The sequence below is a fragment of the Solanum stenotomum genome, chromosome 7 (assembly GCF_019186545.1).
Source record: "Solanum stenotomum isolate F172 chromosome 7, ASM1918654v1, whole genome shotgun sequence".
Taxonomy (NCBI): Eukaryota; Viridiplantae; Streptophyta; class Magnoliopsida; order Solanales; family Solanaceae; genus Solanum; species Solanum stenotomum.
Window position 1 is genome coordinate 6,881,464 of NC_064288.1, and position 15,641 is coordinate 6,897,104.

Below are 15,641 nucleotides of genomic sequence, written 5' to 3' on the forward strand. Positions count from 1 at the left end.
ACCACATGAGACGTGTTTACTTATTCCACTTTTTACAAGTTTAAATGTCTACTTATACACATTCAAAATTGAATGGCATGCCCATTTGAATCTAAATCCATATAGAAAATTTGATACATGATTGAAGCATCAATCTCACAAAACTAAACCTCACACATGAATCTCACGGTGTTTGTTTTGCAACAAGACGATAGATTTACGTTGTTAATGTAGTGAGTGAGAAAATTCTTTTCGAAATTGAGCATAATAGAAAACTATAATAATTCACAGCAACTTCTTCATTTCAACTAACATCAAAAACAGCAAATATTGAGCTGATGAAATCTTAAGAATAGGATAAAGAATTAGATGATCAACCTTACTGCCACCAATTGTACCTTTGGTAGAGTTGGCTAGAGGTTAAAGAGAGAAAAATAACATGAGGATCAAACTCAAACATTAAATACATACATGTTGCTTAATGTAACTAAAGTTGACCTTCCGTTTGATGGAATGTATTAGAGAATATAATACATGAATTAGTCATGGTGTTATTAAATCCTTTCTTTGGTAGGATTTTTCGGTATTATTTAATATTTTATTGGGAAAAGACACAAGTATCCCCTACATTATGACCGAAATTCTAGAGACACACCTTAACTAAACTAAAGTCTTATTACCCCTGAACTCATTTGTTTTGTAATTTTATACACCTTTTGGCTTACGAGGCACACTCCGTGACTCCACACAGTTAAGGCGCGTGAGAGATGTTTGGATGTCATGTAAGCTAAAAAGGTGTACAAAATTACAAAAAACGAGTTCAAGGAAATTTAAATCATAGTCTAGGGGGTACTTGTGCCTTATCTCTATTTTATTTGGTAGGATCTTTAGCCTAGTAAGTCACAGTAATATTAACAATACATCGCAAGTCATAGTAGTATCAACAATACATGAGTTATACTTGGCAAGTCTAAAGCGCTCCCTAACAAAGGTGACTCCGTACCCAAAGGGGCTTGAACCCGAAACCTCTATTTAAGGATAAAGGAGTACTTACAATTCCACCACAACCTTGTTGGTCAATACCATCAAGTTAATTATTTTATTGGTACCTTCTCCAAACTACCCACTTCTCCCTTGTTCTCATACCCTAGATTACTCTAGCTCACCACACTTAGTCAAACCAACCATCACAATACTCCTGCATTCCTCTCAAACATGAAATTTTTCTAAATGACCAATGGCAAATCTAAAACTTGTCAACTATATTATTGATACTGTTGCACTATCTCTCCAGTAAGAAATTCCAAGCGGAAGATCAGTCTTAAACTAACTTGGGACAAAACCAACTTCCACAAAAGTTGTGAGTGATAGCAGCGAATATGCAATGCAATGCAATTGAAAGTACTACCACGGAAACGATACTACAGAGCAAGAAGCAGAAGGAATGGTCTCACCATTCAATAAGTTAAGCTTTAGAATGACATGAAATACATACCTCAATAAAAGCCTACATCTACGCCTAGTTATAAAGATCCAAATCCAGTGTGTAGGTCAGATTATCCGTTATCAATACTCATTCATCCGCTGCCATGTAGGGTTACCATCTACAACTTTCAACCAAAAAGAAAAAAGCTACTCAAAAACCATAGCACCGAATATGTTCATGTCAGTAATTACATGGAGGAATATACACTTGGCTTTGTCAGTTGTCGCTCAATTAAAGATCAAAATTAGCATATTACATCTTCAAAAATCTACACGACCTACCTGCAACACAAACAGAAATTCAGAGCTCAATGTAAAACAATCTGTAGGAACAACAAACTTGGCAATACGAAACAGAAATATTGAAAAAGAATATTATTGAATTATTGTTATCTACATTATTACAAAAAGATCCTATTTATAGACACTACAATATAATCGGATACTAGTTACTATTCATACTTCTATGACTATTCCTATTTCTATTCTAAGTGATATGGTATATATCTATTCCTATTTTAACACTCCCTCTCAAGCTTAGTGCATACAAATCATATGTACCTTGCTCGTTACAAATGTAATTAATACGAGGACTAATAAAGGGCTTGGTGAGATATCTGCAAGTTGATCACACGACTTCGCAAAATAAAATTTAAACAAGGAAGTCACCGAAAAACTAGTCGGAACATGCTCATATGTCAGAGTACTAGATTTGATGGCTAAAAGTGCTCACATTCTAAAAAATAAAATTATCTGGATAGGTTGGAATGATGGTACGACCAAACTAGAAAACAAAAATTATATAGGAAAGGTCGGATCGATGGCACGACCATGTTGAAAAAGAGAAATTATATGGGTAGGGTTGGAATGATGGCACAACCCTACACAAATCAGATTTGAGGAGTCACCAGAAAGACAAGAATGGAACTACGCAAATCAAATATGAGGAGCTACCAAAAAGACACACGATGCTATACAATTCAGATATGATAATGTAGTTGGAAAAAATCCACGATACACAAATTAAATAAAAACGTAGTCCAAAGAGATGCACGGTGCTACACAAATTAAATATGAAAAAGTAGTCACCGAAAAGATGACAATGCTACATAAATTAAATATGAAAAAGTAGCTACCAAAAAGATGGCACAGTGCTATACAAATACCAATGGATATGGGGCAAACACAAACAGCCCTAGAAAGTCACCGAAAATTGACACACGATGACCTATTTGACTAAGTTGTCTTCCCCTAAATATAGGGTTCATGCATATATCATTGGCCCTACTTTTGTTAACATAATCATTGGCCAGACGGGCGACATATATGAGTATTAGCCACCCGCCAACAACGGAAGCTCTTTGATCCTCTACCAAAATCGTCGAGGCTTTGATATCATGCGAGAAACATTGGAAAAGAATATTATTGAATTATTGTTGTCTACATTATTACAAAAAGACCCTATTTATAGACACTACAATATAATCCTTTACCAAGTAAGATACAATTTACTATTCCTATTTCTATGACTATTTTTATTCCTATTCTAAATAGGATTGTATATACATATTCCTATTCTAACAACCATGACACTTAAAAGACAAAAAGAGAGTAATCTGCCATGTTCAGAAAATCACATACCAACAATAGCCTAAATACATATCTCAAACTTTGGTTTTATGTGGCCACGGCCTTCAATCAGAGACTATTTAATAGCTTCTATCAAATCACTTCATACTAAGACTTTGGGAAGTTGCTTCAAGTTGATTAGTAAAAACTACAATTTGCAGAAAGTACAAAGTAACTACTTCAATGCTGGGGTAACGGAAGGAGCCAAGAGAGATTTAGACATTATGACCCAAGTCATCACATGAACCACTAGGAGGGAGAGAAACTAAAGAGCCATGCATGTCGTCAAGAGAGATAACTCATACATTCCAATAAATATGCTATATGAAGTATACAGATAAGGTATATAATTGGGTCACTGCAGAAAATAACACATCTTTGAAGAGCTCTTTCTATATAAACTTTGTATATGGTTCGCTATCATGTTAAATAGCTTATAGATTAAAAGTCGAATAGAAAACTAAACAATTCATACACCATTGACTGCTTCACAAAACCATGTCACCTATAAAGGAAGGAAAAGTCTAAAGCCAATAGAAATGAACTTACATATCAAGCATCCTTCTATTAGCACCACAGGAGCATCACAGGTACTCATACTGCCACAGAGTTCAAAACCAGACAAACTACTAATTATGAACAAGACTCCAGTTCCTCAGTGGATTTTGCAGACAACTGAGCTACATCATGGAGAGACTTTGAATCAAGGGCCAAAACATGAGCATCCACAGAAACTTCCTTATGGTCATTGATGTTACCTCTCATGACTTCATGAGAAGTTTCTTGACTTGCCAAAGGAGAATTCAAGCAAGAAGAGTCTGAGGTAGATGTTTTATCACAAATATAGCCATTAGAAACAGGTAGATCTAAAGAATCCACAACTTTTTCCATCTGATGGGAGGCTTCGGAAGTAGCTTTTACCGAACCAGTTGAATCACACATCAAAGCAGAAGTCATTTCACTTGAAGCAACTGTTTCCTTTCCTGCAAGAACTTCAAGTCTGTGACATTCATTTCTATTTTGCCAATCTACAGAGGATGTCCCCTGGCAAACCTTGTCAACAGAATCGGAGTCATTATTCAGACACTCAACTTCTCCTTTTAGCAGACAACTGACAGCTTCTTTACTATCTTCCATACTGTGAATGGCTTTCTCCTCATGAATTATTGATATAGGTGCCACGGGAAAAGAAATTAGTGCATTACCTTCCATCCCACTTCCACAATGTTGATACATCTTCATCCCATGTTGTTCGTCTGTTACATCAGAGGGGATAGTTCCGTAACCAGGTTGTGCAGAAGAGCAATTAGCTATCCTTTCAGTTTGATGAGCATCAGGTTCAGAAGCATGAGAAGGAAGACTGTTTCTACATTCGGACGTATCATTCAAGACGCCATCAGCTATATCAAGACTTGATTCAACAGGGAAAGTAGCACTTTTATCATCCTGGTTGAGCTTGACTTCAGAGAAAGCATCAGCATTGGATCCTGAAAAATAGCTTATTACTTTAGTAATTCCAGTCCTCGGGCACATATTGAAGCTGATTTGTTATTTCAACTTAATAAGGCATCATGAGAAGCAAAGAACTTGAAAAGACAGATAGCATTAAACAAGTACAGCATCAATATATATCAGATACCTGTTGAAGTAACTTGGCCTTCACTGGATTGATCCTTCAATAGAGGCTTCTCCAACATATCCGTGCCAGGGAACACTATCATACTCATGTACTTCATTTCCTGTCTCTTTGATTTTTCAAGGGGTTTGAAACCAAAAACCTTCGTCCATGTTTCATTAAGTTCTGGTATAGCAGGTATAACCAGCTTCTCAACACCAAGAGAACAAAGAGCCTGACAAGATTTTCAAGAAGAAAAAACTTCAGGTAGCTGCTTAAGAGCAAAGAAATACCCTTTGGCTCCAGAGCACTAGAATACACATTTAGATTAATCAACTCCACATTTCCATACAAATAGCATACGCTTCCATGCATGATAACACTTGTTACATCTCATGATGTAACAAATATAGCTGGTTCATCTCTTTTTCCTCTACCTAATGACACCAAATCTGTAATTCATAATCCAGATTATAGTTTGGCCTTGGCGACTAAAACAGAATTTTGAAAACCAGTTGGAAAGATAAGGCACAAGGGAGGAAGAAGAAGAGAAATAATGATGGTTTCTATGGGTGTGGACATGTGGTACCTTCACTATGTTCGGGGGATCTTATAGATTGACTCAACTTTGCAAGAATAGGTCAGAAAGTAGAACCCAGACCCATACACTGGCTAAGAGCACTGCTAATGTTGAGAAGTTCAAATTGTAAATCAATCAGTTCGATAGGAAAAGGTTTTGCTGCAAGGACTCATTGGAAGACCTTTGAACAGTAAATAGAGACAGAAAAACAGTTATACGTTCTAATGAATTTTGGATTTCAGAATGTACAGCAGTATACTAAAACTGGACTTGATTTTAGGCCTAACTCAAATAATAGCTGTAAACAATTAACAATAATATACGCAAGACTTTTTTTGACACTGGTAACATGTATTCATCAGCATTAAGAGGATGCTGGCCCACCTCCAAAAGTGTGATTACAATATATGCAAGACTTGAAGGGGTCGTTTGGTTGGGAACAACTACAAGCTATCCCAGGATTAGTGATCCCGGGATTAGCTATCCTGGGATAACTTATCCCACCATGTATATAGGATAACTTATCCCATCACTATGATATAAATGGTGGGATAAGTTATCCCAAACATGGCAACCAAACAAGATACAAAAAATTTATCCCATCACTATTTATTTTTATCCCTCACACCAAAAGACCCCGAAGGGTTAATTACATTAACCTCCCCCAAGGTCCGCTCAAATAACAGATATCTCCCATTTAGTTTTCAAGTTTTGCATACATCTCCCCTGTTTTCAGACTTCCGTAACAATAGTCTCAGCCAATGCATTTTACTTAATACAAAAAGAGATGCAAGCCCCGAGGCATAAGCCTCATAGTTCTTCAAATATTTCAATTTATAAATCAATGAAATGGCACAATGACAAGAAAATATGAAAAATACATCAAACATTCACAAAAATTGCAAGGAATTAGAAAAGCTCCTAAAAATAAAAAAAATCTAGCATATGCTTATACAAGTATAAAAATGCAGTTGTAGTAAACTTATCATGAGACACAAATTAACAATATCGTCTTAACTTTCAAACAACCAAAAAAATCACAATTTCTTAAATAATATTATCAGACCATATGTTTTACCTTTCTAAACCAAAATAATTAAATCTTTATCAGTATAATTTAAAGCTTACTCTTTCAGGAAGAAATATAAAGTAGCTTTCATATAGTAAAATAAAAGAAAGTTTGATACTTTTGAGAAAAAGAATAAAGACATGAAAATCAATAGCAAGCTTAGTTCCTTGGACTCGGTGAGGGTGTCCGATAAAGGTGCAGATCTAGAGGTCAGATCCTTCAAGATCTATATTTTAAGAATCAGGGGTACCGATATGATTTGAGGATTCAGCTAAAATTAATTTAAATATCTATAGATAGAGTTATATGTCTAATTTATGAGACATTATGTGGAAAACTTACTAGGTATTCTGAGGAAAAGATACTAATCAAGAGGAGAATTCTAGAAGTTGATATAAGGAAAAGGACAGACATAGAAATTAATATCTACAACGTACTCCATTCTCTTCAATTTCACCTTAGCTTTTGTTTTGATTACAATTATCATTGTATCTGTTCCGAATCCTCCATTGATTTTGGTCAAAGTATCCAATATCAGTTGACCAAATCGGGTACGAATCCCAAACTCATGTCGTGTCGACACGTTTGCATCACAGAAACTGAAGAGTCCATGCAACTTAGATTGCAAGTGACTGTATAAAGTTCAACTGCCTATATTCAGAAGAAATTTTCTAGTGGTGTTCACCCTCATAATATTCTCAATCATAATATAGGCAACATTATCGCCTATTATTTGAGTTATCTAAATCTTCATATTTTCTATAGACGATAGATCTTTTACTAGTAGTGTGACTTAAGAATTTGAGGGTGCTAATTGGGGAATTTGGCACATGATTTGCTAAGAACTATTGAGTGTGTCCTGACCGTTGAGCATTACGCGTGCTTTAGGAGCACAGTCAAGCGCTTGGGGCATAAGCCTCACAGAACTCATACATGTGCCTCAGGGTGTTTTACAAGTGCCCCATCAAGGGGCGAGCCCCGACCAAATCCCAAAAAATCTTTTAGAACACTGGTTGTAGCATTTATTCCTAAAACTTACCTGGAATAGGTTTTTAAAGAAGATTACAAATGATCAAATAAATATATGACCTTTTATTTATAGAAATCATTTTTAAAAAACATAAGACTCTACACAACTGTCATCAAATATCTACCTCCAATGGAAAAAAAGAATTGAATAAAAGGCTTTACTAAACAAAAGTCCTTCAAAATTCTCAATCTATTTTAGTATATACTTTGTTTAAAACTCAAAAATATCATACTTCAATACTGTTTTTTGAATAATGAATTGGTAAAGTTTCCAACTTCTTTTCAAGCACATAACATAAGTTCAAGTCAATACAATTAGTATACTTCGTCCATCATAGAAAATAAAGGTGGGTTCTAAATACAGGGGTCGGCATATCAACTCTTTACAATGACAAGTAGCATGCCACTTTAAAAATGTCAAGAGGCATCAAACTAGCTTATTACATAATCATACCGTTTCAATTGCTGTGAGAAGCCGACTGCACATACGTTGACGACGATACATATATCGGGTTCCAATAAATGGCATCTCAGCAACTTCATTCCCGTGAATCCTACGTAAAGAGTAGAATCATTTGCAGTTGTTATTATCACAATCCTTGAATAGAAGAGAGAGTCAAACTAAAATGTTACTAGATACCACTACTACAAATTTCTCCAGAATTCATTTAGCACAAGAGAAGTGGCAAAAAAATATTAAGTACATTAAGAGATTGCCACATCATCAAGCATCAATTTAGAACATGAACGTCGATATTCAAAAGTAGTATGTTACATCCCTTAATGGAATACCTATATCGCATGTGCCTAGCTTTTGCTCTAGGCTACAAAGTACGCCAGCCAGTCAACCAGTTCAGCCCGGTATTTTTAGATATGAATTTAGATTATTGCCATGCATAGTTCAGCAAGAGTAAAACCTCTTTCTATGTTTGGTAACTCTTTAACTTCAACTTTCCACGTGGCATGTTTAAGACCACAAGATTAAAGGGCATTTTGGTAAATTTTATAGTATAAAAGATACTACATTCTCTTCTAAAGTCTCTTTATTCTCTTAAACTCCATGCCAAGTCAAAACCAAACAAACAAATTAAAACGGAGGAGTAGCTTATAGTATAAAAGATTATGATGTTCTTTCCTGCCTTCCCGAAGGGCAAAGATATCACAGCATACAACTAATACTTATGGCCAACTTTTCAATTCGGCTGGGATGGTATCTAAATATCAAATAAAATAAATTAGGTAGTTTGGCTTTTTTTTTTTTTTTGATAACCGAGAAATCTGTCTGTGACCCGCCCTTTGGACCAATCACAGCCTTCTAAACTATTAAGTTGTCCATTTGAATAACCTATCAAGTTTTCACCTACATCAATTACAACCTTTACTGATTCTACATTGACTATTCAAGAAGGACGAGAATCGCTCATATTACAGCTGTCCATTCAAGTGCCTCCAGAATGCTAACTAAGCAAAAGTAATGTCAATTAATCACGACAAACCTAGCCAGAAACAAACCAAATACAGTAACAAAGTAATCCGTAGCAAGGATAGCCTAGATCATATTATCACAAAGTATCTTTATTGGAACCGTTCTTCTGGAACAAAGCAGTAGAACTTTTCTGGTATTGATGCAACTATTTTTGGATGTTGAAGGGCTGAGCCTCCCAGTTTCTGCCTATTAATATGCACACATCATTGAGGCATCCCTTTCTGGGCATTGAGCCGCCAAGTTCTGGGACCTAGGATGCTCAGAGCTAGCACTGCAACGCCCAGCTTTTCAGTAATAAATATTGCAGGTTTCAAGTTAACAGATTCAGTTATAATAATTCACTTGATTCTTCAGCTGATGCTAAAAATGCCGCCACAATTCAAGTTTGCTTCTTCACTGTTTATGTAGTGGAAAGGACCTCAACCTCCAAGCATGAGGTTAGGGGTTGGAGTCATTATGGGAGTAAACATGAGACAGAGCAGTTGACTCCTAGACAAGGGATTCCAGGTGTGGTGCCAAAAAAAAAAAATATATGCTTTGGTCATGAAGCACTTGGATGCAATACAGAATTAAGATCACTATGAATAGAAAATACTCCAACGAAGACTAAAAAACTTCAACTAGCACTCACCTTATGGATGCAGCACAGATAAGTTCATCACCCTTCTCAAGAATAATAGTATAGAACCCTTTGTAGTTCAGCCGCCTAAAGTTTGACCTGGGATCAAAAGAGGAAAATAAGGATAAATTTCTTAATCAACTTATAGAAGAAAGATAAGTGCCTTAATTATCAACCATGTACACCATCACTGGAATCATTTAGTGTTCAACTGTAGTACTAAAAACAAGAACAACTTTTCAGAAAAAATTTAGTATAAAAAAACAGAATCAAAATTTAGAATTCAATGAAAAGGTAAAGGTAGTATTTTCAGTGGAAAAAACTAAAAAATAATCTCACATCAATACCATCAACATGACCTGATGATTTGAGTTAACAAGAAAAAAGAAAATTAAAAGTTATTAGCTTGAGCAGGGGAATTACTAGTTGTTCTAACGCCATCTGGACAATAGACTCAGTGATCCAAAAATCAACAAACACTTTCCACACTTCATATCGAGAACTAACAGAAGAAACAAACTCTATATGGAATTCACCAAATGGCATTACTTATAAACAAAGCATGACTAGACAGGAACAGAAAAAGTCATAATAGCAACAAATTGGTTATGCCATCGCTTTTAATATAAATTCATGAGAACATATTATCACAATCTTCAGAGATGCTCACCCGCAGCTATAAACAACGCTCTGAATTACATTGATTTTACTTCGCTGGTCAACAATGGGCACAAAACACTCATTCATAATGGAGAAAGCAACAGCTAACTTGCAATTGCATTCAATGTCTACTAGATCGTCAGTCAAATTTGTATCCCTGCCAAAATCACGATGTTGAAGAAGTCTCCAACAAAATCCTTCATCCAAGTCATGCTTTACACCAAGAAGCACCTGCAGGCCCTCAAAAATCTGTTGAAGAACATGTGAGATTATTTCACTGCATAGTGCATAGAAACTCATATGTATATGTATATGTATATACAAATTGTATAAATATAGTTTACTCTTAGTCTGAGGAAGAAAGTTAATATACATGCAGGAATACATCAGAGGATTGGAGAGCGATTTGGAAACTTCTCTCTTCTTTTTCAACAGATTTCATTAAGTGCATGTGACAGACAAATGAACTAAATAACTTCTTCAAGGCTGGGAACAATGTGAACTCTGTTGCAAAAACTGCAATCTATTTAATTGGACAAGTGCAATACCTTCTGGCATCCCTTTCCGCAAAACGATAGATCTTTAGTATCAAAACCGAGAGCACTGTCACCGGGGACACAAGGCAAATGGACTGCAAAAGCCAAAGCAGATAAATTTGTCTAGTTCATCAAATTCATTTTACAAATTTATAGAAAAAAATAACTAACAAAAGAGGATTTGAAATATACATTTTCCCTCACACAAATGGCATGTTAACAACTCAGATACTGCCATGCCATCCTGAACATCATTCTCTGAGGAGTTTCTGACAACTGTCCCACAGAATTTGCATGAACAATAAACACATCTCCAATCTCCAGAAGGTAACTTCTGCAACACATTCAAAAACAGTAAGACATACTTATGCTCAGCAATTTTAAGAGTAAGGGCCAGTTTGGATTTAGATGGAGACTTATCCCTGCATGTATCTGGTGGACCGTGAGGAAGGAGAGAAATTCCAAGTGCTTTGAGGGCATAGAAAATGATATGCAAAAGATTAAGCTAAATTTTATCTTACTGCTTTGTTTTTGGTGTAATCAATTCTACTCTAATGACACTATTTCTATCATTGATGTCCTAGATTGATTATAGATACAAATAGGAACATTCTAGAGTTCCAATTGTATATATGGTTTAAGTACTACCTAAGTACTGTTTGGATTTAATACACAGTTACTATTCTCCTAAAAGAGCCCATCTAGATTGGCTTATTTTAGGTGCTTTTAAGCTAAAATAGTTTTTAAGCATTTTTGTAGTGTTTTGAGTAAAACAAAAGTGTGTTTTTAAGCCAAAAAAACAAAAATATTCCCAACTTATGGCTTTTGGCTTATAGTCATAAGCTCATCCAAACATACTCTAAGTTGGGAGAGCACCAGGGATTACAATTTGAAATGACCAACTATTCTTTTAGCCAGCCATCCAATAGGTGGTCCAAGAACCTCCTTTTCTCATTCTTACAACCAACATCCATGACTTAAGAGTACGGCTGGAACTGAGGCAATACTTTTTCCTTTTGATAAATAATATGAAACCCAGATTGTAGCTGCTGAACAAAAACTCAAGCCATATTTTGAATACCAAAAGTACTATCTTCTTGAACAAACAAAAGAATATGCAATATATTCCCATGAATATACCTAATTCTTTCTACTGCTTACACTTCTATTTTGATCTTTCTTTATATGGTAAACCTTTCTACACTATCCAAGAGCCAAACAGTGGATTTTCCACTTTGCTCCGTTGCTGACTCTCTGTTTCCTTTTGAACCTAAATCGAACCTGGAAGAGGTATGGCACTAATCTATACAAAATCTTTACTGGGAAACCAATTAAGAGAGTCTTCCTAACATATATTATCCAAAACTAGATGTATTATAGAAAAAGAGCATTGTACTCTTTTCAGGATTAACAGAAACTAAGACAACACAAAAGAAAGAAAACACAGAACGAAAGGATAGAAGAAGATGAGTCTTACTTGAATATCTAAGCAGCTCTGGTGGAAAGTTGAGGGGCAACTATCACAACATATCAAGTCACCCCCATCTCCACAAATGTTGCATGTATCATCATTGGGGTCATCACCAACAATATCCACGGAATGAAATGCAATAGGATCAATTTCTTTCTGCTTATTCCATGAGTCTACTAGACATTGCAGAAGAGACTGTCCTGACTGCAGAATCACATTCTGAAATGGCCTGCCCAGCTTACTTCCAGCATGAGATTCAAAATCAGCAAGCTTCAGTGTCTCACCACAACAGCCACAACAAATTCCATCTCCCTTGATCTTTCCTTCATGCCTCACTTTTTTCCTTCCACCATAAATGTAGTGCACCTGAGCATCACATTGAATAACCCCTAAATCAATCATCCACGCTAAAAGAGTGCGCTTCCCATCATACAGTATAAACTCATCACCATCTGAATCAACCCCTCCCTGAGAGCTACGAGCCAATAGAGCACAGGGCTTTCTGCGTTGTCCATCTTCTGTATTTGGTCCCAACTTTTTCCTCCGTACTGCCACATTTGAGTTGTATCCTGTTTTGGAGCCAACACTTCCTTTATTATCTGAGTTGTTTTTGGCAGATAGCTTCTTGGAGAACTTCTTGTTGGTCATTTTCTTGCTCATTTTACTTCCAGCATCATTTTTCTTCTTTTTTCCCTTGATCTCTTTTTCTTTCCTAACTCTGAACAATGTGCTGAATACCTCCTCCGGAATAGGAGTAAACGCAGAATTGGTCTTATCGTCAGCATCCCCAGCTTCAACTTTCTGTTTGAGCTTCTTGTATGCCAAAGTGACTGACCAATGTTGCCTTCCTTCAGGATCATAAAAAATTGCATCACTATACATTCTCTTTAGCCTGGGCCTGTACTCAATATTCCAACCTGCCTTCACAAGCATATCAATTATCTGATTTCTAATGACCTGCTTTTGTTCCCTAAGACCCGATTCCATCACCTCAGGCTTGCTTCTTTTCAATTTACTTTTCTTCACACGATATGGATTACTGCTGAACCTTCTATTTTGACCATCTCTAGGACCCTCATAATTAGCTTCAGCATTTGCTTGATCAGTGTCTTTCTCCTTTCTGATGTTAACCACCCCTTCCACAGCACTTGTCTGACTCGCCTTTAGATGTTTTGAACCCCTAACAGAACCATCTGCTTTTTCATAATTCATGCCCTTCTTGGGACCCCTCGATTTATTCTTTTGGCTACTTATCAGACTGGAAATTTCATTTCTCCCTTGCATCTTCGGAGGTCGTCCACGACGGCCCTTTAACTTTGGCCTTCCCCTCTTTTTCGGGGTTGCATTATCGTTTACCCTTGTCTTAAGTATTTTGTCAGAAGGATCAATCTTATTATCTATTTTTGGACTGGACACACCTGCATCCTTCACTTCAAAAACATCCTTCTCACCATCAGTAACTGCCAGTGTCTGGGACCTCAAGACCCTTTTAAACTGACCCATAGTGTTCACCTTCTGTCTTTTCACTTGATCATCATCATCAAGACACTCAGTACCCTCCACTTTCATTCTTTTCCTCCCTCTGCCTCTCCTTGCAGGCTTAATCTCGCACTGATCAGTACTGACATCAATTTCTTCATCGTCAGTGAATTCATCTTCGTGCAATTCAGTATAATCCACTTTAAGTCTTTTCCTTCCACTGCCTCTCCTGCCAGGCGTATCCTGGCCCTTAACATTGTTTTCATCAACTTGAACTTGGGTACTGGAATCCATGCCATCCTCCGCCTTCATTGTTTTGCCACCTTCAAAACCTACCAAATCATCACGTCCTTCCTCAGTTTGTCCTCCTGGTGAAGAAGCAACCAAGCCCTTCTTTTTCCTCCCTCTCCGTCCTTTGCCCTTCGTGGCATCACCCTTGCCATGTGGCTCACCAGCTACATTGTCCTCAATTTGACCCTCTTCGCCATTTCCAACAGCTGTTCCCTTATCACACATTTTTTCCTCAGAAGGACTCAACCCACTTGACATCAAACCCAAACCCTTCTTCTCAAGCTCCAACTGAGCTGAACCCACCACCCTCTTTGGTCTCCCTCGCCGCTTCTTAACAACAACTTCCACTGCATTCTCCTCCTCAACCTTCACCTCAACCTCCTCCCCAACTTCACCAACACCTACCTCAACCTTATCACACTCATCAACATCAACAATGACACCTTTAATTTCATCATCATTCTCACATACCTCCTGAATAGACTCATTCAAATCAAGATCTTGCCTAGAATTCAAGTCAATCACAGTCAAATCAGTCTCCATTAGCTCAGACGGATCCCTATTCAAATCCAACCCATGTTTCTCTACACTACCACTTATCAACCCCTCATCCATTCTTGATCCCCTTTTCTCTATCAACCAAAAAAAGACTAGATTTTTACACAAACCCCATCAAAACCACAAAAACCCCTAAAACAGTACACCCAATTGATTCAAACAAAAACAAAAAAAAAAGATTTCAGCTCACCAAGAAATCTTAAGGACCATGAAATCGGTGAAGCAGAGACATCACAGAGAAGATTTTGAGCTTCAATTAAAAGGCGTTACAATTTGGGGTTTTAGTGAGAGAAAGGAATTTGTGGGTTTTAGTAGAAATTGGCAGAGACTGTTTGAGAGGAGAAAGGTGGGTTTTCTTGTATTTTAGTACAAAGTTTTGAGACCATTTTTTTTCTTTTTTACGTTTTCGAGGTAAGAAGCTAGGAGGACTAATTGTAATTTGGGAGGGAGAATCAATTATTATTATTTTTCATTTTCCCTCCATTTGTTGCCTCTTTTCCTAAAATAAATATTTACTCAAAAATATTTATTGCTCCGCCTAATATGAACAGCCTTTGGATAAGATTTTGATTAATAGTAATGTTGAATAAAAATTGAAGTATAGTTGAATACTCGAATTAATGGTCAAAAACACATTAAAGAAGTAAATTAGTAATTTTAAAATAGATTTTCACTTTTATTCATCACTTTTTCCTATTTTATCATCAACGTTAATCACTTATTCTCCAAATTATTTTTTAAAATCTTAAATTAGTGTGCTCACAATTTGGATGAAAATTGATTCAAATTGAACCAATCGTTTAAGTAAATCGATTTTTATTTGGCTTATTTTTTATTTTAAGTAAACTACCTAAGACTGTATATTAATTAATATGGGTTTTATGATTATTTTTATAAAACACTCATATTAGTCATTGTATCTTCAACTCACAATATTAACATTTCAATGTGAATTATTATTTGATAACTTAAATGGCAAGCAAAGTCTTGTTGAAACATGAAAGTTAACTTAAAGATGTTAGAAGGATTTTTATTTCTCGTAATCATAATTAATCGAGTAGATTTAAATGAATATTGAATGTTGAAAATGATAATTAAAGGAAAAAGTATGGATCCCTGTTTTTTTCAAGATGAAAGGTGTAACACATATTTTAT

General features: G+C 36.1%; 2 protein-coding genes across 2 annotated transcripts in view; both read right to left on the reverse strand.

Moving 5' to 3' along the window:
* The window catches only part of LOC125870523 (uncharacterized), a 225,067-nt gene that overhangs the window by 71,270 nt on the left and 138,156 nt on the right, over positions 1-15,641 (reverse strand). The window lies entirely within an intron of this gene.
* On the reverse strand, positions 1,613-14,910 carry LOC125870511 (uncharacterized). Its single transcript, XM_049550958.1, has 9 exons — positions 12,165-14,910; positions 10,880-11,021; positions 10,700-10,782; positions 10,162-10,400; positions 9,504-9,590; positions 7,841-7,940; positions 4,733-4,943; positions 3,643-4,580; positions 1,613-1,746 (listed from the first exon to the last, which is right to left on the reverse strand). The coding sequence occupies exons 1-8, from the start codon at positions 14,541-14,543 to the stop codon at positions 3,727-3,729; spliced, it is 4,095 nt and encodes a 1,364-aa protein (XP_049406915.1). The 5' UTR covers positions 14,544-14,910; the 3' UTR covers positions 1,613-1,746; positions 3,643-3,726.

Coding starts and splice junctions, on each gene's coding strand:
- LOC125870511 (XM_049550958.1), bottom strand. CDS start 14,543: ATGGATGAGGGGTTGATAAGTGGTAGTGTAGAGAAACATGGGTTGGAT. Junction 11,022..12,164: donor AGAGCTGCTTAGATATTCAA/GTAAGACTCATC, acceptor AATGTGTTGCAG/AAGTTACCTTCTGGAGATTG. Junction 9,591..10,161: donor AGCGTTGTTTATAGCTGCGG/GTGAGCATCTCT, acceptor TTTTGATCCCAG/GTCAAACTTTAGGCGGCTGA.